At 35.4% G+C, this 25468-nt stretch overlaps 2 protein-coding genes across 3 annotated transcripts in view; one reads left to right on the top strand and one right to left on the bottom strand.

Annotated features, from left to right (window-relative positions):
- Nadk2 (NAD kinase 2, mitochondrial) overlaps positions 1 to 13685 on the top strand; it is a 31619-nt gene extending 17934 nt beyond the window's left edge. The window contains exons 2-11 of the mRNA XM_073081415.1: positions 92 to 230; positions 1926 to 2090; positions 5525 to 5626; positions 6110 to 6218; positions 6836 to 6945; positions 7655 to 7784; positions 8780 to 8913; positions 10100 to 10239; positions 11130 to 11255; positions 13128 to 13685. Coding sequence (XP_072937516.1) covers positions 92 to 230; positions 1926 to 2090; positions 5525 to 5626; positions 6110 to 6218; positions 6836 to 6945; positions 7655 to 7784; positions 8780 to 8913; positions 10100 to 10239; positions 11130 to 11255; positions 13128 to 13246 — 1274 coding nt within the window. The 3' untranslated portion in view covers positions 13247 to 13685. The remainder of the gene's footprint in view (positions 1 to 91; positions 231 to 1925; positions 2091 to 5524; positions 5627 to 6109; positions 6219 to 6835; positions 6946 to 7654; positions 7785 to 8779; positions 8914 to 10099; positions 10240 to 11129; positions 11256 to 13127) is intronic.
- Positions 13686 to 17651: 3966 nt separating this feature from the next.
- Positions 17652 to 25468, bottom strand: part of pio (zona pellucida domain-containing protein piopio) — a 67348-nt gene continuing 59531 nt past the window's right edge. For both annotated transcript variants that reach the window (XM_073081725.1, XM_073081724.1), the window contains exons 5-10: positions 24940 to 25127; positions 22600 to 22678; positions 21700 to 21842; positions 20912 to 21068; positions 20135 to 20269; positions 17652 to 19582 (exon numbers count right to left, since the gene is read on the bottom strand). In XM_073081725.1, coding sequence (XP_072937826.1) covers positions 19385 to 19582; positions 20135 to 20269; positions 20912 to 21068; positions 21700 to 21842; positions 22600 to 22678; positions 24940 to 25127 — 900 coding nt within the window. In that variant the 3' untranslated portion in view covers positions 17652 to 19384. The remainder of the gene's footprint in view (positions 19583 to 20134; positions 20270 to 20911; positions 21069 to 21699; positions 21843 to 22599; positions 22679 to 24939; positions 25128 to 25468) is intronic.

Below are 25468 nucleotides of genomic sequence, written 5' to 3'. Positions count from 1 at the left end.
AAACTTCGATAGTGTGATTCAGAATACTCGTAGCGCCATCTCTTGACGAGTAGTCGGAAGGCGCCACAATAATTTTAATTATTCGTTCCAGGGCTGCGCCAAAGTAAGGAGCTGTATGAGCGTCTACAGCAGGCCACGTCATCCAGGAAGCAACATGCCTCCAATGAACATCGACTTCAGATGGAGAAATGCCTCATCGTCTCCAAAGTCACCAGATATGAGTATGAGAAGTAAGTTTATGAAATTTAATGAAAGTATAACAAAAGAAAATGTATCTACAAAGAGTTGGTGAAAACCTTGTTGGTTCTATTGTGTATCTTAGCTCTATGTTTTTTTTATAATATAGGAGTAGCAGACTATAAATGCAGTCCACCTAATGATAAGTGGCTACTGCCGCCCCTGGACATCTGTAATCAACCTCAGATAGGATTAGCTATTCCTACCTGAGGTTGGCCACAGATGCGCCGCTATCCTTGAGGACTATGCTGGAACGCTTCGGAAAAGTACATACTTTTACTATTCTGGTTTGAAGGGTGTGGTAAGGGAGATGTCTCCTAGCAGCAACCCAGCAGCGTATAATATTGCTGTTGTGAGGCAGAAATAGGTGGGGTGGTGGTACCGCCGGAGTTAACTACAAAGTATAAACTACAAATAAATTTCTTTTTCATAAAAGTTTTACTTCTCTGTTTTCTATCTTTTCTTTTATTATCATTTCCTATAATTTATATTATTATGTAAATAATTCTAATAGCTTATTTTATGCGCAAATAATTAATAAATTAATATCTACCACTATGATATCTAAAACTGCGTTTTAAACATATGATCTGGAAAAACCGTTTCGTAAATCTAGTTATTCCCGATTTAAGTTCAAAAGGTTTAATAATAATCGGTTTAAAGTAATTTAGGTAGGTAATATATTTGTGTAATGTTACTTTAATAGCCTCAATTAATATCTAATTATACCTATACGTGATGTTCACATTAATTAAACTGTCGTTTATATTATTAATGGTATTTCCAAATGATTTATAAACATAACATATAGGTACCCATTTTGTTTTTATCTTGTTAGGTAAGCTTAAGGATCCCAATATATTTACGGTTAAAACTAGGTATAGTTATGCAATGTTCCGTATCACTAATTTTCATTTGTATTTATTTTTACTATTTGCTATTACCAATGGACACATATCTAGTAAACATTTGAACTGTCTTATCGAATCGTTCAATAGATAAAGTGAAAAATACCGAAAAACGGTCCTTGTAGGCGACCTGCATTTATTTTCAAGTTTTTTGTTAATGTTTAGTAGATAATCCTTCTTTATTTATTATTTAGCCTAACGATTAAGCAGATGGGCAATCTATTGGTCAGTTGTCGCAGCCTATGAACAATTGCAACACTAGAGGTGTCGGTAATGCAAACTTCTTGCTTAGCTGTCATCGTTATAAATTATTTTAAAAAATGTCAAGTGTCTATCTAATACAATTTAAGAGATAGAGCCCTGTTACAGACGGACAGCCAGCGGAAGCTTAGTAATAGGGTACCTTTTTGACCCACAGAATCTTATAACATTTGAGACACATTGCCGTGTGTTATTAAAATTACGAAAATTAAATTATTTGTCTTTTTTTTACGAGCATGTAGTTCACTTGATGGTAAGTGGCTACTAACGCCCATTGACGTCTGCAATCAACCCCAGATAGGATTAGATATTCCTACCTGAGGTCGGCCACAGATGCGCCGCTCCTCCTAAGGACTAAGCTGGAACGCCTCGCATATGTTATGAGTATGTCTCTCTTACCACACCCTTCAAACCATAACACAGCAGCGCTTAACACTGCTGTTATGAGGCAGAAATAGGTGTGGCGGTGGTGCCACTGGAATCGAACCAAGAATTATATGTATTTTTTTATTTTTCCAGACACAGCCACGACAACATCTCAGATGGGGAGTTGGAGACCATACTGCGCAAGCGAGGATCTGATTATGACTCCATGCTGCAGAACCATAAGGAACAGAAGGCCTTCGAGGAGAACGTCGCTAAGACCTTGAAGGAAATGGGGTTGAAGGTGGAGATGGCTAGTAGGTGAGGAAAGTCCTTATTTTATTGGATTCAAGTAAGAAACGCAACTGATAACAAGCTGTGCTTAGTTGTTAAGAAACTCGGCCTCTCGATCGAGGGGTCCGAGGTTCAAATCCCAGGTACGTACCTCTGATTTTTCAAAATTATGTGCGTATTAGAAATTAATTATCACTTGCTAAACGGTGAAGGAAAACATCGTGAGGAAACCTGCATACCTGAGAGATTTATAAAAAAAATCTCAAAGGTATGTGAAGTCTACCAATACGCACTTGGCCAGCGCGGTGGACTATGGCCTAATCCTTCTCATTATGCGAGGAGACCCGTGCCCAGCAGTGGGACAGTAATGGGTTCATGATGAAGAGTAAAGTTCTACTGGCTCTCAGACTAAGTTGGAACGTCTCTTCTAATTCACACTCACGTTTACTACAAGTTTGTTATACATTTATTCAGTTTAATAATAAATATGAAAATGAAATGAAATCAGTACACTCTACGTGGAAAGTTTTTTAAGTGTATTTTTATTTGACAACTTAAGATAAGATAAATGTGTGTAAACACATGATTACCACACATGTGGTTCATTAGCTGTTAATGCAACACATACATACATACCTGTAAATACATACATACTCTTTTTTTATATAATATAGGAGCAGCAGACGAGCATGCAGTCCACCTGATGGTAAGTTGTTACTGCCGCTCATGGACATCTGTGATCAACCCCAGATAAGTTTAGTCCTTCCTGCGGTCGGCCACAGATGCGCTGCTACCCTTGAGGACTAAGCTGGAACGCTTCGGAAAAGTATGTCTCCCTTACCACACCCTTCGACACGGAATACAGCAGTGCCTATGACTGCTGTTATTAGGCAGAAATGGGTGTGGCAGTAGTGCCACCGGAGTCGAACCACAAAGGGTTCTACCACTACTCCTGTGGCGACTCCCCGCTACTCGTCAAGAGATGGTGCCACGAGTATTCTGAATCACGCTATGGAAGTTTTCTAAATATTTGGCATTTATACAAGCTTCGAACTGAGACTGTCGGAGCACGGCCGCTCCACGGGCATGATCACCTAGCCCGCAAAGAGATCTTTTGCCAAACTTCTTACAGCGTTTTTCATTATTACTTGTAGTTTCTGCATTCAGGTCAACTTGAAGGTGGTAGAACTATTTGTGGTTCGACTCAGGCGGCACCACCGCCACACCTATTTCTGCCTCGAAACAGTGTCAAACGCTGCTGTGTTCTAGTTTGAAGGGTGTGGTAAGGGAGACATACTTTTCCGAGGCGTTCCAGCTTAGTCCTCAGGGGTAGCGGCGCATCTGTGTCCGACCTCAGGTCGAAATCTAATCCTATCTGGTTGATTACATATGCCTATGGGCGGCAGTAGCCACTTACTATCAGGTGGACTGCTCGTCTGCTTCTCCTATGTTATAAAAAAATCCAACGTTAGAATATATGTTTTTATCTTTCTTTCTTGTTACGATGGTTCTTTCTTTCTTTTTTTCTTTTCGCAATATAAAAGCGGATGTTCACATACAGTGGGCGTGTCCGACATAAGTATCATAAATGATAAGGCCCAGTAGAAAAATATGACTCGATTCATTGACCTTTCAATAATCTAATGTGTTTGACGGTCAAACATTAATATGATAAGATTAAGAAACGTGCAAATATTTCCTACTAAAATAATATTTTTATTAATTATTATGATTGGTCTTATTCGTTGATTTGTAGCAAATTTCGAAATGGGCAAGTTTACGAAAAAAAATGTTCGTTTAAAATTTTTTTTCAAAAATGTTGAAGTATGATGCATGCATAGATTAGTAAAGATTACTTACTCCTAACAAGAAAATGTACCCAGTTTTGAGAATTGAAATAGTTGCGTAAAAAAGTTTTGCCACGTCTCCGTGCTAAAATGTCACTAAAATATTTTAAATAATTAATTATTTATTTATTACGTAAATTACATAATTATTACGTAAATTAGTTATTTATTCGTAAATTTTCTCTAAAAATGTTTTTATTTGTCAAGAATTCAAAAAAAGAACTTACTAAAATAAGCCGTTTATGGCTTCATTCAATTTCAAGGCGGCGAAGTATCTTTAATAATCTATGGATGCATGTTAGAATATTTTACACGTTGTTATTCCGTGTTATTTTTTCTTATGTTAAGAAAAGCATTGGCTAATTTAAAAGATCCCCTTATTTTAAAAAAATAATTAATTAACTACATAAAAATATAGCATTTGTCACTTCTATAATTATAATGAATCCAACGACACCTCATATGTTAAAATACGTCAAGCCGTTTGGGCTGTAGAGCGTGACAAAGAATGAGACATACATACATACATACATACATACATACATACACACACATACATACGCCTGAAAAACAATTCTCCGCAGACGGGTAATTAATTAATTAAAATCGAGATTTTCAACAGACTTCAAAAAAGGAGCTTCTGTATTCGACCGCTATGTATATATATATGAATGAAAATTTGTATGGCCGCGATTTTCTCAAAAACTACTGATCCTATATGGATGGGGTTTTTGTTATTTGAAATCATATTTTACCGGACAGGTTTAGTATATAATACATAAGTATTTTTTACAGTTTTCGTGGAATACCAGAAAATCGCGATTTCATATAATCATGAATAAGTCTTAAGTTTCTATATCAATTTCAATTTTCTTTATTATTAATTTTATAAATTATTATTTAAAAACCACAGACAGAAACGTCAATTCCATTCATATATTATATACGTAAAGATATAATAACGACACGTCACACATATTATTCGTTCATTAGTTACAAGGTCATATAAAAGTAGGTATCTTGTACTTAATGAGAATAATAATATAATTGTTTTGATGTTTTCGCACGAGTTACGATAAGTACTTTATAAGTATACTAGCTGAACCGGCAAAACTTAGGGGTATGAAAGATACATAGTAGCCGATTCTCAGACCTACTGAATATGTATATAAAATTTGGTGAAAATCGGTAAAGCCGTTTCGCAGGAGTACGGTAACTAACATTGTGACACGAGAATTTTATATATTTTGGATTTTGAAAATCAGCTTACGGGTCTAGAGTTCGAATTCCAGACACGCATTTCTGATATTTCTATGTTATGTGTATATTAAAAATGAGCTATATCTTATCTGGGGTTGATTACAGATGTCCACGGGCGGCAGTAGCCACTTACCATCAGTTGGACTGCACGCTCGTCTGCTACTCTTACATTATAAAAAAATACTGTCCGCGTGGTTACACCCGTGTTTGAAAAATCAAAATCGGACCAGCCGTTTCAGAGCGGGAGCAAATAGACAGACAGACAAAGAAACGAATATTTTAATAAATGTTTACCGTGTGTACTTTCGTCCGCAATTAAAAAAATATAATTATACCTCTGTTTCTCTTTTTCAGGTTGACATACAACGATGAGCTCATAAATTGGTGCGATGTGGTGGTACCTTGTGGTGGAGACGGCACCTTCCTTCTAGCTGCTTCTAGAGTGAGGGACGCTAAGTAAGTTTATCATTTTATTTTAACTCCAAACTTTAACTCCTTGCAAGGAGTGATGTCACAACTAATTAAAATATGTTGTAAAAATATTAATTAGGATTTGTATTGAATTTTTTAATTACACTTGAATTACCTTACTGAAAAATTAATGTATTTAATTAATTAATTCTTGCCGGGTTCAGATTCTTGGCGAGGATCCACGAATAGACGCGAGTATGAGTGTCTAAATAACTAACTCGGGTATATTCAGCAATACTCGTCGTTCTTAACTCGGTGGTGAGTTTTTGGCGCGCACATAAGAATTATGTATAAAGTTAAATGAGTATATGGATGGGTCTCTTCGTGTTAATATTCATGTACGAAACATTCGGCGAATTCCTCGGCGAATTGTTGGCCGATAATCTAAATGAGGCAATATTTATATTTTATTATTATATATATTTATGTCATCTTAGCGCTGTGTAAATAAGTTGTAACTTGTTTCAGTAAGCCAGTGATAGGGTTCAACAGTGCCCCTCACAAATCGGTGGGTAGACTCTGCCTACCCACATGGTGTTCGAATGATGTCAAGGGTGCGTTTCAGGCTCTGAAGGAGGTATGTACTAACTAGTTACCATACTAATCTAATTATAGACGGCGGGGTCTCGGACAAAATTTAGGAAAAATGCCGTAAGAAAATATTTGTCACAACATGTTGTTATGTAGCAATGTATATCTCGTAGGCATCTTAATTAGAATAGTCATAAAATGGATTGGAAACCTATCATCATACTAGTGTATGATGATAGGTTTCATAAATATAGTTATTTGCAGTTACTTAATATTCTAAACATATTTATAAAGATTTTTAACACTTTTGTAGTGTATTTTTAGTAGTATTCTATTACATAAGATTGCCTTGCAGACGTGTGTACTGTAGCTCGGCTTAATCACAACTGGCGATATTGTAGTACATTTTCCATTTTGTAGCACTTTTGGTTGGGACGTTTTTGTAGTCAATTAGCTACTAGGTTGATGTAAACTTACATTTAAATCCCTACTTATGCTAACTAGTGTGTAATTGTAGCACTTTTTTATTTTGTAGCTCATTTAGTTCTGACGTTTTTGAATATGTAACTTTAATATCCATTTATCACGGTAACTGACGTGTAATCGTAGCTCTTTTTTAAATTTTAGCACTCTTATATGTTTTATATTTTTATCCTATTGCAGGGTAGGTTCACATGGATGCGTCGATCTAGGATACGAACGACGATCACCTGCGAGCCTAAACTCCTTGACACAATCACCCCAGTAGATCTTCATACTTTGCACTATTGCAGGTAAGTTATAGTTACCTTACTTAACTGTGGTAACTAGCAGTGATAGCCTAGTGGTTAAGAAACGCGGCCTCTCGATCGAGGGGTCCGAGGTTCAAATCCCAGGCACGCACCTGTGATTTTCAAATTTATGTGCGTATTAGAAATTAATTATCACTTGCTTAAACGGTGAAGGAAAACATTGTGAGGAAACCTGCATACCTGAGAGATGTATAAAAACAAATTTTAAAGGTATGTGAACTCTACCAATCCGCACTTGGCCAGCGCGGTGGACTATGGCCTAATCCTTTTCATTCTGAAAGGAGACCCGTGCCCAGCAGTGGGACAGTAATGGGTTGATGATGAACTGTGGTAACTATTATATTCGGTTATTGTTAACCGATAAACAATTCTGAAATAACAGAATAAGGATACATAGGTTTGCCTATGGTTCGAAATACGATACTAATTATTATAGATTGAAGGATGTTTTTATTGATAGCACTAAAGTTGATCAATGCGCTATTGATCAACAAATCAAAACAAAGAACCCTTAGAATGTAGAACCCTTTGTGGTTCGATTCTAGAGGCACCACCGCCACATCTATTTCAGCCTAATAATATAATTATTAGGCTGAAATAGATGTGGCGGTATAAATATAATTGTGGTAATAACTTTGATTTGCATACAGCTATGTAATATTTTATAATTATATTTTATTTCTTTTCAAAGGTATCCACCAGTATCAAATCCACATGACAGTCATGAATCAAATCCATCCAATAAATCCACTAATTTCAACCCAGAAGACACAAATTTGAAGTTGTCTAAGAAAGTTCTACCATTTTTAGCACTTAATGAGGTAAGTTAATTTTGATTATTGTTGTAGATATTTGTTGTGTATAGTTGTAGGTATGTTAATTATAAATGTATGTATTTATTATTTACTGTTTTCCGGGAAAATCTTTTATTCAATATTACTGGTACAATAAATAAATTTTATGAATTATAGTTTAAAAAACTAAAAACCACGAAGAAATCTCACAAGGAAATCTTTAACGTTGATGATTTTGATGAAGAGTATGGGACAAAATTATTGAAATCGTGTATTTTCAACGATTTTTGATAATTGTTCAAGATTTTAAATAAATCTGACTGTTCAAAGCGTGTCAAAATTGACAGAGATTGCTTTACATACCCAGATACATACATATAACTCAAGCTAATATAATCTACTTTAAAACACTCCTAATCTATTGGATTCGCCATAACGAACTATGTGAGTCCAAACTCGGTTTACTAGTAGCCACTGAAGAGTTCCCTATGCAACTTCTGGCTTCATCATCAGACCAACTCCAAGATCCTAAATTAAATTATTGTTATTCAAACAACATATATCTACAAAGATCATTTCAATACCAAAATTTGAAGCATGTAGGTTATAATTGACTTGCGAAATTTGATTTTATTGTACTTACAAGTAAAGCTAATAGAAACATATTTTTGGTAAATACAATGTTTAAATTTTGGTAGTGATTTTTTTTAAATTACTTTGTTTCTTTTCATAACGCACACATATTTATTGTATTCGTGCAACAGGAAATCAACAAAATCGATATTAATATAGAATTCGTGTAAACTTGATTGAATGAAATGCGCTTACTGAACGAATGAAATTATGAGTCTATTAAAGTGTTATTTCGTAATTTCATCGGAATTTATATTTTGTTCGTGCACGCTTGAACCAAAGAAATACCTGTCAATTTTAGGTGTTAATACTCGTAAATATACGGATATTTGAATTTTAATTGTATGTTGAACGAATGATATGAGTGAATGAATAATGGCAATCCACAGGTATTTATAGGTGAAAGTGTAACATCAAGGGTATCCCTGCTTCGACTACAAGTTGATAATGGTAAATGGACGCATACGAAGAGCTCTGGACTCTGCGTCACGACTGGCACTGGGAGTACGTCGTGGCACTTCAGGTATGTTTGCTATCTCTCTTTATCTTGTGTGATTAGAGCGAGACGACACAGTTTCGGCTACAAGTGGATAATAGGAAATGAACGCATACGAAGAGCTCCGGGCTGTACGTCACCACTAGCACTGGGAGTACGTCGTGGCACTTCAGGTATGTTTGCTATCTCTCTTCATTTTGTGTGGTTAGAGCGAGACGGCATAGCTTTGACTATGAGTGGACAATGGTAAATGGACGCATACAAAGATCTCTGGATTCTGTGTCACCACTGGCACTGGGAGTACGCCGTGGCACTTCAGGTATGTTGCTATCTCTCTTCATCTCGTGTGGTTAGAGCGAGACGACACAACTTTGATTACAAGTGGATAATGGGAAATGGGCGCACACGAAGAACTAGGGGCTGTGCGTCACTACTGGCACTGGGAGTACGTCGTGGCACTTCAGGTTTGTTGTTCTCACTCTCTCCCATAGGTTAGAGCGAGACGGTATTAATGTTGACTGTACTTTCGTGGTATAGGGTTCGTACACAAAACTGCGATGCGACGTCGCATCGCAAAAATCTGCGAGCTCCCTCGACGCATCGCAAGAACTTGCGAATTGATTCGCATCGCACAGTGGTTGTTGTTGTTGGTCACCCTGAGAGACGTTACGCCGCACGATATCGCATCGCAGCAATTCGCATCGCAATTTTCTGCGTTGCGAATTCGCATCGCGTCGCATCGCAGTTTTGTGTTCGAGCCCTTAATGGCAAATGGGACTAGTGCTGGGACTTTAGGTATCTTAATTGTTCCTCTTATTTTACGCCGAGCAAGTTGGCACTTATGTTCACACTTGCATAATAATATTAATAGCATTGGCACTGCCACCTGGTATGTTTGAACGTCGTATTCTTATTCATAATTTAAAATTAATTAACTTGAAGGAAGATGAAACTAATGCTGGTAATTTTACCATTCATACTTCTATAAATATATAACTAGGAATAATTAGCATGATCATCTCTTCACAACTATTAATTTTCATTATACAATGTAATTATTGTTGGTAATTTTGATAATATGGCATTTCTGTTAATGAGCCTTTAGGCACCACTAGCATTATCTATTATTATTGAATTTTGACAATATGACACTTTTGTTATCATAACATTTGGCACTACTAGCACTAACGTATAACATTAAATATTTTTTCAGTATAAACTGCCTGCGAACACATTCAGTATTGGAGTTGATGAAGATATTAGGTGAAGATTTCGACGTAAAAATGGATATCAGTCTAGAAAAGGCCAGAGAAGTCGCCGAGAGATATAATCAGAAGCTCATGTTTGCACCGGGTGAGAATATAATTACTATAATATTAAGCGAATATTGTAGTGTCCTCTACACTGGTAGTAATACTATTTAGCTACCTTACGCATTACTATAATATTTAATTGATAGTGTTTATTTGTCCCCTACCTGGTAGTAATACTATTTGAGTCGCTATTGCACCAGCACGTCCGCTCGGGCCGACGGTCGCACATAGACTGAGTCAGCCGGCACCTTATGACGGTAGCGACATGTGCGCTCGAGACAATATCCACCTACCCTCATATACTAAAATATTATTATTGTAACTTAATTGTCCAGCTTAGCCGTTTGATTATAAAAATTGTTTCATTGATACTTTTTCGCTTTTATAGCGCGCCTAAAAAAATTAAGTTCGTTAATTGAGCATTGTGTGAACGCCCAAATATAATATGAAAGGCGATATAATCGGTTCCGTTTTTAGGTTTCGGTCTAGGGATGGATCACTGGCGCACTTTCTAGCGTGAAGGAGTTCTTTCGTTTCAATGGAAAAGGTGAATGTCGTTGACATATAACGGAATGTTTTGGTCTTCAGGTTCTTTAATCGGCACGGTGAAATCTTTGTTTGTGAAGTTGCTCACATAAATGTTCGTTGGTGCCTATAGCTATTTATCAGCAGTGGTCTGCTCGTTTGCTATTATCTTATATATAAAATTCTTGTGTCACAATGTTAGTTACCGTATTCCTCCGAAACGGCTTTACCCTTTTCACCTAATTTTATATGCATATTCAGTAGGTCTGAGAATCGGCTACTATCTATTTTTCATACCCCTAAGTGATAAGGGTTGTTCACCCTTAACATTTCTTTATTTATATGGCAACAACGTTTGCCGGGTCAGCTAGTTGTCTTATAAAATGTAATATTGATTGTCGGCAGATTGCGACCAGCTGGCGTATTCGGTGCGCGAGTACATAACGTTCGAGGAGTGGCCCGCGCCGCGCGGCCTGCGCGCCCGCGACCGCGCCGCCGCCGTCAGCGTGCGCTCGCACTGCACCGACGCCGGTATTACATTCATTATTCTATAATGTTTTTAACTAAATTATATTATCCTTACTAATATTATAAATCCGAATGTAACTCTGTTTGTCTGTTTGTCTGTCTGTCTGTCTGTCTGTCTGTCTGTCCGTCTGTCTGTCTGTCTGTCTGTTTTTTTTTATAATATAGGAATAGAAGACGAGCATGCAGTCCACCTGATGGTAAGTGGCTACTGCCGCCCATGGACATCTGTAATCAACCCCAGATAGGATTAGATATTCCTACCTGAGGTCGGCCACAGATGCGCCGCTAACCCCTGAGGACTAAGCTGGAACGCCTCGGAAAAGTCTGTCTCCCTTACCACACCCTTCAAACCGGAACACAGCAGCGCCTAACACTGCTGTTATTAGGCAGTGCCGTGCACCGTGCGCTCGCACTGCACCGACGCCGGTATTTCATTAATTATTCCATAGATTAGTAAAGATACTTCGCCGCCTTGAAATTGAATGAAGCCACAAACGGCTTATTTTAGTGTGTTCTTTTTTTGAATTCTTGACAAATAAAAACATTTTAATGGAAAATTCACAAATTAATAACTAATACTGCGTAATTGACGTTATAAATAAATACTTATTTCAAATATTTTAGGGACATTTTAGCACTGAGACGTGGCTAAACATTTTTACGCAACTATTTCAATTCTCAAAACTGAGTGAGTAATCTTTACTAATCTATGAATTATTCTATAATGTTTTTAACAAACTTATATTATCCTTACTAATATTATAAATCCGAAAGTAACTCTGTCTGTCTGTCTGTCTGTCTGTCTGGTTGTCTCTTCTTCACGCCTAAACCACTGAACCGATTTTAATAAAGTTTTATACAAAGATAGTCTGAGACCCTAGAAAGGACATAGGATAGTTTTTATCCCGGAAATCCCACGGGAACTAGAGATGGCGATCTAAGATCGATTAATCGGAGAATCGATCTATTGGACCCAAAACATCGATTATTTTAATCGATATTAGTAAGGATTGAATCGTAAACTATAAATTTGATCAAGTGATGGTCTTAAGCAAAGTTGTGCAAAATTTCAGTTTTATGTATGTTAGTATGTTATATTATTTTATTTTAAACGCGGGCGAAGCCGCGGGCAAAAACTAGTTATGAATAAATATCAAAAATCCGGGGGGTATTTACCACCTGAGAATTTGCCCGGGCGAAGAGGGTATCTTCGAGACCCGAAAATCCTTGCCCACCGCTCTTATGATGCATTACCTCAGGCGCGATACCTATTAACGCGACACCACACCGCACGACACACGACACGACACGGCACACGACGCGCGGGGAGCGGCCCACGATGCTGGACATACGACACGACCGAACGACACGGTGACACCCCACGACACAAAGAAACAACAATATAGACCGCGTAAAACTGTTAGTCCGCTCTGCATATATCAAATTGTATGACTACACCTGCTCGGAACAACTTCAGAGCGGACTAGCAGTTTGGCGATAACTATACCACACTACAGGATCATGCGATATCATGATTTGATTGCATTATGCCACAACACGACACGAGTACACGACATAATGTCACGATACGATCATACGATATAACGACGACACATGACCAAGACACGGCATCATCGCACACCACCAGAACGCCTAAAATGAAATAAAATAAATTTATTTTTGTATAGGCACTTTTCCTATTAGAAGCACACTATATCACACAACATAATGATACAACTTATACAATCATATGAGAAGCGACAATACGACCCGATATATATACTTTTCTTTAACTCTCTAATGTGTTATAAATAAAATAGTTATAACCCTTAAGCTATGCCAAATTCTAACTTACATAACCGTTATCCGTTTCAGGTTTGGTAGTGGACGGCAGCGTGTCTTTCCCCTTCAACGACGGTACAGAAGCCCTGCTAGAAATACATCCAGAAGACTCCCTTATGACGGTGCAAATGGATGACACTCTCCCTTATTGATTAAAAAACCCTTTTATCTGGTTTTCTTATTAACGTGTAACAAGAGATATGACAACGTGTATTGCCGTATTAACGACAGTTATTGATCAATCTGTACAATATTTTGTCTACTAGATTGTGATTGGCAAAAATAGTTGTCTGAAATTGTCAAATGTTGTCAAATGATGCAGTTCGCTCAAACATTAAATAAATACATTATTTTCTAATAACGGGCGTCATTAATTAGGAAAATTTTAATTTGAGGTCTCTATAAAAAAGGAAAGTGTAATATTACTACTACAACTAGTAATACTAGTTGTTATACGTTGCTCTGTTTTTTTTAATATGTCGCCAGTAGCGCCACCTTGCGGATTCAGAAGTGAACTATCTTTCAATTTAAAACCGACATTACAAGCTTACAAAATTTCATTGAAGAGATGAGTATTTAACACGCTTTTTTATATAAATGACATAAATATTGTATTAATCCTAAAAAATATAATCGCGAAAGTGAATTTGTTTGTTTGTTTGTTACGCTTTCACGGCTTAACTACGAAAGTGTTATGTACACACGTTGTCAAGGGTCCAGGAAAGGACATAGGGTAACTTTTATCGAAAAAGTACTGTTACCGAGGGATAGAAATATCAACTATTAGCATCACGCCTTAACTTCGAAATTGTCATGACATAGTGTACACACGTTGTCAGGGGTCCATGAAAGGATATAGGGTAACTTTTATCGAAAAAAGTACTTTTCCCGAGGGATAGAAAAAATAATTATTGCCAACCTCTGACCGCGAATAGAGCCGCGGGTAAAGCTAGTGTGTAATATGACAGCAGCTATCAAGGTAAATTAATTGTGAATATAATTATTTTATGTTTATAGATATTTAAAACAATGAAGAGCTTGAAATATAATCCATTGTTATTGTTAGGTTAGAAAATAAACTGAATGAAATTACTTTTGAAACCGCATAATATTGAAGTGACGAAGTAATATAGTAAGACTGAGAATTAGACCAGAAATGTATGGTAAATGGTGCTTCTAAATAATCCTTCATCGTATCACATATGTGTCGACTCTATTTTACATACTTACATTTTAATCGACATACATTTATACATATTTATTTACATTTACATTTATGGACACATACATTATATCCTCTATATTGTGTATGTGTCTATAAATGTTACATAGTTTTAAACACATACTTTAAGTTTACAAATACAAGCAGTCCTCGTACTTACGGCATGTTAGGTTTTCGAAATACGCGACGTAAATCGAAACTATGTAAGTCGATACATATTTTTTCATGTTTAAATACGGGTTAACTCAAGGGTTAGGATCCACACGGACTCAATTTAAAAAAAACTGTTTTTATAATAAAGGAAATACATATTTAATTATCAAATTAAGTAAAAATAATTATATTGACCTCACGACAAGTGAATTCTCCTATGCCGTAAATCGAAACTATTGACATATGCTTGAGGAATAGTGTCAAAACATTGCTTGACGTAACTTGAAACGACGTAAATCGAGGACTGCCGCTACATTTAAAGACACATCACAACTTTAATTATGGTATTCCTACATTTATAGGCACATTAATATATTATTTAGACACGTATATTTGTGGATATTTAAACTATTCGCTCGTTAAAAATTAGAAGCATCACGGAGAGTAAATAAATATAATAGGACGTGTTTGTCAGTATAAATAATCTCCTTAATATCTATTAATTTACATATGATATAATCTATTAGTAAAATATTCGAAAATTGCCATTTTTATTCATAATTATCGTTCATTCACAAATGTCATTCATTCATTTATTCATTCGCGTCGTATATTACTTCATATATTATATTTAGTTCATTCATTAAGTTCATATTTATGTTATATTTAGGCAATTATATCAAAAGTATTATAATTTAAGATGAGCTAAGTCGAACGTAAAGGTGCAAATATATTTGGAAGACAGACATCGGTAAAATAAAGGAATTTATTATTATTAGACTATCTTTTTGGGGTGAAATTGGAAAATTTCTTATGATTTTTGTAACTTAAATAATTCTGTTTTGCCTCTAAACCTTCTTCTACCTCTAGAAAATTTCAACTTTCGAGACCAATTGAAATGGTTTGGTAATTGTAAAATATGTATAAACCAACAATCTCTTTACTATTTCTCAACGTAGTCTTAGCACACACTACGATTAAACGCACCAGTGACTTTTAACTAAGTTAACTAAGTAACTAGTTAACCTAAAATTAAGTCGAAAGCCAACCGCTGTGCGTGTTTGTATGCGTTTTTGCGTTTTTAACTAATAGCAATAGCTAAAAACGCAAAATTATTTTTATGTCTGTACCATCATGGATTACTATTAATATAGAACACAAAAAATCGCGCTTAAACAAGCTGCCAACGAAATGTAACATTTTGATTTTTTTTTAAATCAATCACTGAAAAAAGTGACTAATGCGGGCACTTGTATAGAAAACAATAACAATGCGTTACATTTTTTTGCGGTTACAGACGTGCGTTTAAACGCGTGCGTTTAATCGTAGTGCGTGCTTAGCTTTATACCGGTGTTTGTTTGTAAATTTTTAATCTATTTAGTCCAGTGATTTTATTTATAAGCATAAGGCTTGGAAGCCACTTAAAGCTTTCCTTGAGAGATTTGAAATAGATTGATTACAATGTTTTTTTTTTAAATAATCACAATTTTCCTTTTAATTTATACATTTAAAAGACGTTGTGTATTTACTAGTTAATTAAATATTTAAAATTATATTTAGATTAAGCTTGAAAAATAACCTTGAGGGCAATTAATGCATAATAGGATTTATTATTGTATGTTTTATTGTATTATAGTCCGCGCCAAACTACTAGTCCGCTCTGAAGTTGTTGCGGGCAGGTGTACTCATACAATTTGTCGATGTCGATGCGTATCATTTTTATATTCAGAGCGGGCAAGTAGTTTACGCGGACTATACCAACTTAAAAATGGAATTATCAGATATAATGATTAATAAAGCTTCCTATTCAGTTATAATCATTACATATTACAACTGTCATGACATATAAACTCGTTTGTGACATATTAAAGTTATTTATTATTTATTGTCTTAAAATATAATATTGATATCCCACTCTGTTATATTGGTGTATTATTATATTATATCCGCTTAAATGTATCTGATATATAATATATAATGTTATGTTTCATATGTAAGACAAATGTTAATCTTTGTGACAATATTGATGTAAGGTAAGTTGATGTTATACGGGATAAAATAGGCTGCAAAGATTTCAGTACTCTTAGAATGAGTTTTTACGTTTTTACAAATTGACTGTTTTTGTATTTGTTTACGTATTTCCCATACGTTCACAATCAGTTCTGATACTCCACTAGGGGCGCTGATTGGAAATGTATGGGCAAATACGTAAACAAATACAAAAACAGACATTTTTGTAAAAACGTAAAAACTCATACTAAGGGTACAGGTTGATTTAAACTTTTTTATTAGGCAACATTAAACACGATGTCTTAAAGATTATGTCCGTATATAATGTTGCCAATATAAAAAGTTGCCCAAATAAATTGCAATAATTCTATTTGTCATAAAAGTAGATTCTTTATTTAAAATCAGATTTAATATGTATCACTGTTAGTTAAAGTGAAATATGTAAAGAATGTTGCCTTATTTGCTTGTAATATAAGATTAAGCTATTTATTTATAAACAATAACTGTTACTTAAGATCATACTGTGACGTGCAATGTTTGTAGGATATTTTGTAATTTTATAAGTTTGAGATTTACTAAGCAAATATATGCGCTGTTTATTATTTTGGTGTTTTTTCTTATCTCGGTAATATATATTTATTTAAAATAAGAGTTACAGGTATTAAAAATCTATTTACTGACTTTTTATGTGAATCAGACAGATTTTAGTAATATTCTATCAAATAGTAAAGTCGTGCCTAGTTAAACGTAAAATATGAGTTGTTCACTTGTTTACGTTAGCGCCATAAATTATTTCACAATTTCTCTAAAAATATTTGTCTATAAGAAAGTTTATGAATATAAGCATATGTAGGGGATGAGGACACTTAAAGCACAAAGATGAGGTCTACAAATACCTACATTTATTGACATTGATTACCTGCATATTTCGCGCAAAACTGCTAGTCCGCTCTGAATAGTAGAAATGAATCGCGTGAAGCAAATTGCATGACTACACCTGCTTGCAACTTCAGTGCGGACTAAGTTTGGCGCGAACTATAACAATATGGTACATACCTCCATACTATATATGTGGTATTTTTACATTTATTAACATATAAATACCTTAATTATATTACACCAAGACCCAGAGTAGGACACTAAAAGTAGGTTGTGTAAATAAAACAAACATATTTTCACTAAGTCAGTATATTTGTTAAAAAAAAGTACACACATTATGTCGATATGGTTCCAGAACCCCATTGTAATTAAAAAAAACTAGTAAAAGTTAAAATCGAACTAAAAAATCAATGGGGTAGTTATGAAACACACATCAATCTTCGTTGTTACAATATTATAGGAAAAAGCAAAGCAACTTAAAAGATAAGCCCGAAATAGCACCGATATGGACGGATCAATATACTACGGGAAATCACTTAAAATAATAATAAAAATATAAAATTAAATATGGCAACCATGGTATAAAATATAGATTAAAAACTTCAAGACAATTGGAGGGAAACTGAGTTGTTTCTTTTTTTATCGTAAAAAACTGAATAGATACTGCTAAAGAATTCATTTCCCGCCACCGAAAATCAAAGGCCTGATCAAACTATTGAAATTAATAGAAGTTACATTTTTAATCTGTGTCAGAAAGATGTGTTATGTACAATGAGTTCTGACAGGCCTTTAACATCACTAAATTAAAAAGAAAAAGTAAAACAAAAATAAAAATAAATTGCGTAAATGATCGGCAAATACAAATTATATTTATTACGTAATTCAAGGCTACCTTTCAATATCTTAAAAATAACTAATAATTATTGAATTAGGACGGATACATTGCAGATATTATCACAAAATGAATATAAATATAAAAATAAATTTCATGGTATCAGGCCTTAACTTATGTTGGTACTAACCTACCTAATTTGACTGAATCGTTGTGAATTGAACACAACAGTTATTTTGATATTGCCACACTTAAAAATAAAACAATATTACTTAATTACTCATATTGCAAAGATCTAAAATAGTTGAAGCGTGAGATTCATAAATTAGTTTGACAAATATTTTATATGCGCAAACGATATTCTATTTAGAAATACCACATTTCACCAAAATATTGAATGCCAATTTTAAACAAAATTAATCAGAATTTAGAAATTAATATTTCATACTCGTAATGAGAGAGCTATAATAATAAAGGCTCTGTTTACATTTACAGACACCTTAGACATGAACATTTAGACACAAAATACATAAGTGTCAAAAAATGTTTCGTGTCTCCATATAAACGTGCCCATGTCTTGGACTGTAAATGTAATCATCACTTATACGAACCTGCTTGACTTGTAAAATAGGCAATCATACTAACTAAACTTGCTACAATTTTTATCTTTTTAGTTAATTCTTAATCCTGACAATTTCCTGTTGACACATTATTACTTCGTTGTCTAAACTATCTATCACCAATTAAATTAGCTACTAACTTCGATTGTAGAGTGACTCTAGTGTACATGGCAGTAACTTACCTGACCAATATGACTTAAAACTAAAACTAAAGAAGTTGCCATCACATTCATATTATTTAAACCCTTAATAGTTGATATTAATTTGTATTGGAATTACTCTATTTTTACTTTGGCGACTGTCTGTTTCAAATATACATGTCACATTTCGGATTAATTTAGTTATTTGTCCGTAAACTGCCTAAATTTTAGTTGTGTATTTAAATTTGTCTGTTTTATAACTCAATAAGACAAGTTCTCATTTATTTTGTGTATTTAATGAAATTCTGTCTTCTTTATTTTACAACTAATCCAGATTATACAAAACAGGTAACACCTGTCAAAACTGACAGTTGCGTCTACTTTGTCACCTGTATAGACCACTATGTCGCATGTATATGACTTTACCTGTATAATTAACTTGTATGGGAGTACCCGGTATTAGTGTATGGACCGCTGTATAAAGAGCTGCCCGTTCGTGAATAAGTTTTAGGGTTGCGTCGTCTCGCTAATATGAATGCAATGGCCGCGATCACACATATCATTAGGATCACACCAGCGATGCATATCCCGATGGCGAAGTTACGTTGAGATATGCAGATCTCGTCTTCCTTCTGAAAAAATTGAAATATGATTATTTTTGGAACCTTTGGGATATTATGGGATTAAATGCTATAGACGAAAATGTAGTACGGATAGTTCAAACATGTTTAATATTTTTTTACAATTTTTTTTAAACATGTATGTAATCACGAAATTTTTTTCACCGTTAAAATATGTCATAATTAGACACAGTTTCTAAGGGACCCAAAGCAACTCAGAGATGTGTTCTTGTAAGATCTAATTTTCAACCACCTATTATTACAAGTAGTAATTATAATATTGTTCCGACTTCCTTCGTCAAGAGATGACGAGTATTCTGAATCACGCCATCAAAGTTTTCTAAACATCTTGTACATATACAAGTTCCGAACTGAGACTGTCGGAGCACGGCCGCCCCCGGGCATGTTACCTAGCCCGGCGGGAGATCTCCCTTTGCCAAAATATATTTGAAATAATTTTTATTATGACAATGGAATGTGTGTTTTCTTAATACTTCTATACTGTATTTAAAGATCCCTTGTCACCTTGTTTACTAATATTTTTACTGTGTTTCTAAAACCTACCTTTTCGCTAGTGACCTCATCATTGTCAGGCGAGTCTGCCTCATTGACGTAGAGACCAGAGAACACCTCCACAATGGCTGGGGACTCCATGTTCGCTTGGCGACGCACGCGGTTCTTCTTGTGCGAACAGGGCTCCTGAAAACATTATTTATGATTCCAGAATTATCTTCTATACGACCGTAAGGAGCTAAGATTATTGTAAGGCTGAATAACTCTAGTAAGTCGCAAAAACTCTTATATATAAGGCAGTAGCACATTTACTAGAATTATCGTTTATAATACTGCAAGACGCTAGGATTTTTGTAAGAAACAGCTCTTGTAAGGCGAAAGGACTTTTTTAAGGAGTTAGAACTTTTGTGGCGCCGTACAACCTTTATAAGGGTTAGAACTTTGTTTAGGCGCTAGTAGGTAATTATAATGACATCACATAAACTTCTACCGCCTACTTGGATAAATGATGTCATGTGATCATTATCACATCACGTCATTTATCCATAACCTTCTCTGCTGCCGTTCGAATTTTTTAATGTACTTAATTAGAAGTAGCGAATACTAAATGTTATGTTGCGCAGCAAAAAATATAAGGTTTCCACATTTCCTTACTAATAATTTATACTTATCACTTCCGTACTTAGTTACCTACTTACTCCTTTACTTGACAAATATTATTTTCTCTTGCGGATACCTTTTTTCTTTGACCTGTTTCAGCAGACAGCACATTACCTTGCGCGCCGAGCGATTAAAACACACACTATTACTATATATTACTCCACTTACACAGTCAGTAGGATGGTTGAGGTCACACAGCTTCACCTCGCAGGTGTAGTACACACTGGCAGTGTATGGGAACTTGTGCGCTGGGAACGACACTTGTGCTTGTTGCTTGTCGCTCTTGTACTGAAAGAGGCCCATTATCTCGCCGTCTAGCGGGCAGCTGGAATCATAGCATTTAGAAGTGAACGACTAAGTAAAAATATTTCTTTGTTTAAAAAATACCAAATATTCGAGAGTGGGTTAGGTGAGAAAGAAAGAAGAATAAAGAAAATACTTTATTCAGGAATATTGCAACACACAGTACAATTACAAATAGACAAAATAAATAAACAAACTGCACGGTTATAAAACTAGTTAATAAATAAGACAATCAATTTAGAATAGAATCCGTAATGGTGGGGTGGGCTTTTTAAAATATCGGAGTCGCAGACGAGCATGCAGTCCACCTGATGTTAAATGGCTACTGCTGCCCATGGACATTTGTAATCTACCCCAGATAAGATTAGATATTCCTACCTGAGGTCGACTACAGATGCGCCGCTACCCCTAAGGATTAAGCTGGAATGCCTCGTAAAAGTATGTTTCCCTTACCACACCCTTCAAATCAGAACACGGCAAAGTTTAACACTGCTGTCATGAGGCAGAAATAGATTTGCGGTGGTGCCGCCGGAGTGGAACCACAAAGGGTTCTACCACCTTCAAAGGGACTGGTGCTACGGGAGTCGAACCACAAACGGTTCTCACACCTTCAACTAGACTTGACCCTCAACTATCATCACTCAACAACCTACCCATCATCAGCGATGAGGCTCTGCTCCGCCCAACCGAGCCCGTCCCGCACCGCGCACTCAGACACCAGCAGTCCAAACTGGCGCTGCTTCTCCAACGACACCACGAGGGTCAGGGTGTCACCGATACGCACGTTTGACGCCACCTGGAAACAGTTTGCATGTTTTTGCGTTACTTTAAAAATACTCTTTTTTATACTAACAGCTAGCACTAGGAATACCTACTTATAGTAGTTGCCATGAGGACACAAAGACGAATACACAAATATTCCGATCCAACAAATATATTTAAATTCGTCATTTAGGTATCTGTTTGACTGGAGATCGAACCCGGAATCCTCTGCACATTATTTCGGTATGGTGACCGCTTCGCCACGCGGGTCGTTGTATAATCTTAGTAAAATATAAAAAAGGGTTCTTAAGGGCTGTTAGCAAGAGGTAGAGGGGTGGGGTGGGGGTTTAAAAACTATTAAGGAACCAAGGGCGTGGGAGTCTTAGATAATCTTATTTTTAAAGACAGAGGGTTGGGTGGCTCTGGACTATGCAATATTATTCCTGTTATCGCAAAATTTTGGTAGGTTAACCGTTTACAAGTAGGTGAGGAGGAAAAAGTTTTGGTTAATTTGGTCGATAAGGGAGAAGGAGAGGGGGGAGGGGTCATTCGAAATATTTGAATTTATACTGAAGCTTAAATCTCTACTTTTTAAATTTACAGATATAACATCTACCAGTTATAACACGACACAATGTTTAAGAAATAATATGCCAATCTCATGACTCAATTATCCTCTTGAAATTTGTCTCCAAATGTGAGTCAAGTGAATGTTAAGGTCACAGATTACACTGATACTATATAAGGTAAGATCATTGATAAAACGTACATTTCTACTGAATAGTCGATACCTGTTTATCCTGGGGGTCGCCCTTGTATATCTTCATGGTAACCGATGGCAGCAATCCTGAATCCTCGTCGTATTCGTCACTGGAAAATGCAACTTTTATTAGCAAATTCGGTCGGCACACGGTCGGTATTGTTTATATTGATTTTTACACATTTATAGTATTGTTATCGGGGAGTATTATGCACTATTCATATTAATTAAGACTTAGTGATTCGGTCGGCAGACAGGCAGTATTATTTACTCTAGACATTTACCATCAATGGTTTGCTTAACCATTATTATGATACGAACTTGATTATTCAAGCTGCCATGTCATCGCCATATTTTTAACAAATAAGTCAGCCGGCTGTCATGAAACATTTACTTAGACGATATTATTATTGTCTAGCAACCTAGTGATTTTTCGGCACGCGGGCGGTACTACACTAACTCATCACAGTCGCTCGGCATGCGGTCGGTGTAAACGACCGCAATGGCAACGATATCGCAAGTTAGTAACAATCAATCTTAAACAATTGTTGCTTATCACAGTTCGAAAATTGACAATTCGAGTAGGTAAGTATTATCAATTTTAAAACATTAATAGAAAAAAATGATAAATAGATAATTATGCGTGGTGTTCAATATCGTTATCTTGTAAGCTAGTTATTCGGTCGGCACGCAGGCGGTATTACACTTAACTCATTATCGCTGTGTTGCAAGCTAGTCAAGCGGTCGGTGCATGCGGTTCGGGCAAAACAGCGTGAGGTCGCGACGGCGGTACCGGCAGTGCACGTTATTAATAATAACACTGGTGAACAGTGGTTTTGTTGCCCTTGAAGTCAGAGTGGTTTCGAATACTTTTATGTTATTAATTTAAGAAACTAAAAACAGTTTTTGAATATTGGCTCTAGTTTTTTTTTTAATTCATCAATATTATATTATACAAAAAAGGCAGTCATTATAAGAACAAAAACAAGTATATAAGTAAAAATATTGTTTTATTAAAAATTCTTATAAATTATCAAGTTTATTATTCAATTAAGGTAAAAACAAGTGACAAATAACAAAAAAAAAATGTATATTTATGTTAAATCTCTGAAAAATATCTTTTATATGCTTGTCTTTTATGACCTTTTTCAGGACAATCTTTTTTTAAAGACCAGCAGTAATCTGCCATCATATGGCTATTCCATCTTCACTTATACCTTTCTTCCATAACTTTAAGGTCTTGGTGGAAGTGCTCTCCCTTTTCTTCACTATAATCTCCCAGATTCTCAGGAAATCTATCTCTCAATGACTGTGGAGATAACAATTTTATACTCGTGTGTGCTCCTAAATTCTTAAAGCTCCTCAACATTTTCTGTACTATTTCTTCGTAGTTTGTTGCTTTATTACGACCTAAACAACCTTTAACATCCGCTACGCAATAGTAACAATCATCAAAATGATTTTTCGGCTTCATCCAGATCATTGGAATACCAAATTCTAGTCCGCGGCGTTCTCCTTTTTTCCGCAAACGTAACGACTCAACATAAGACTTACAAACTTTATGAGGAACCCACGACTTATCTTGTTTTTCAATATGTAAACCAAAATATTCTGTATGTACCTCTTTGATATAGTCTGTAATATTTCGCGTCTGTTTTATTGTTATATAAACACCACAAATGTAACAAAAAACGTCTGGGCTATATTTGCATTTTTTTCGCGTAGTATTCATATTTCTAAAACAAAATAAACATTAATATTTTATCAACCATAATAAAAAAGTACTTTACTACACGGAAACATAAACAAACTATACAAAAACACAATATGGAAATGTTTAATAAATGAAGTATTAGCAACTTACCCAAAAGCGCGTTGTGCGTCTTTTAACCTTAAGAAAACACTGATTTCGAAGGTATTTACACGAAATGAGGGGAGGGGGAGTCACGTGACGTTTATGTAGCAACCTCTGTACTGCATAAGAATAACTATTAACATTTATGAAAACATAACTTTTATGATATTATAATTTGGATGACCTGGAATATCGATTTCAGAGGAAAAATAATTAAAAAACAAAAAATGCCAAATTAAAAAAAAACAAGAGCCACTTCAGCAATTTTATAAATATATTCGAATTTTGTAAGTTTGAAAGTAAATAAATCCTAAGAGATATCCAGGGCAACAAACAAAAAGATATTTTTTGTTGACCTGTGTAATCAATGTTAACCAATCTTTGTCTATCACAGTTCGAAATTTGAAAATTAAAGGAGGCAAAAATTTGATAGATTAACAAAATTGTAGGCGTTCTTGAATATAGTTCTCTTGTAAGATAGTTATTCGGTCGGCACGCAGGCGGTGTTACACTTACTCATTGTCGCTGTGTTGCAAGCTAGTCAGTCGGTCGGCATGCGGTCGATGCACGCGGTTCGGGCGGTACAGCGTGAGGTCGCGGCGGCGGTACCGACAGCGCACGTGGTACCCGCGGCCCTGTCCCGTCACTAGTCGTAAATGGGGCTGCACTATTATGTTGTTGTAGTATTCTACTGTGCCGTCCTCCTGGAAAAGGAAAAATGTATATAAGTATTTACTTGCTGGACATATTTTTGTTGAAAATTATTTTTTAACGTATCTATAATGTATTCTTAACCAAAATAAATGGAATTTTCTCTCCCACTAGGAAAGTACTTAATGCTCCAAGCCTCTTGGAGCATTAAGTACTTTGCTTCAATGTTGATTGAGGGGCAAAGGTAGGTTATCAACCCAGGATGGTAGATTTTATTTTGATTGCTGATTTCATTGAGATGGCTATTAGCTGAGTGTGAAGAATTTATGATTAAATAAGTATATGTCGTGACTATATAAGTATTTATTTCTGAATATTAAACAAGTTTATTTTT

This window comes from Epargyreus clarus, unplaced genomic scaffold (genome assembly GCF_041222505.1).
Source record: "Epargyreus clarus isolate Ecla_fem2 unplaced genomic scaffold, WU_Ecla_fem_2.2 ptg000016l, whole genome shotgun sequence".
Lineage (NCBI taxonomy): Eukaryota > Metazoa > Arthropoda > Insecta > Lepidoptera > Hesperiidae > Epargyreus > Epargyreus clarus.
Note: the sequence above shows the minus strand (reverse complement) of the source record. Positions and strands in the feature narration are given on the sequence as shown.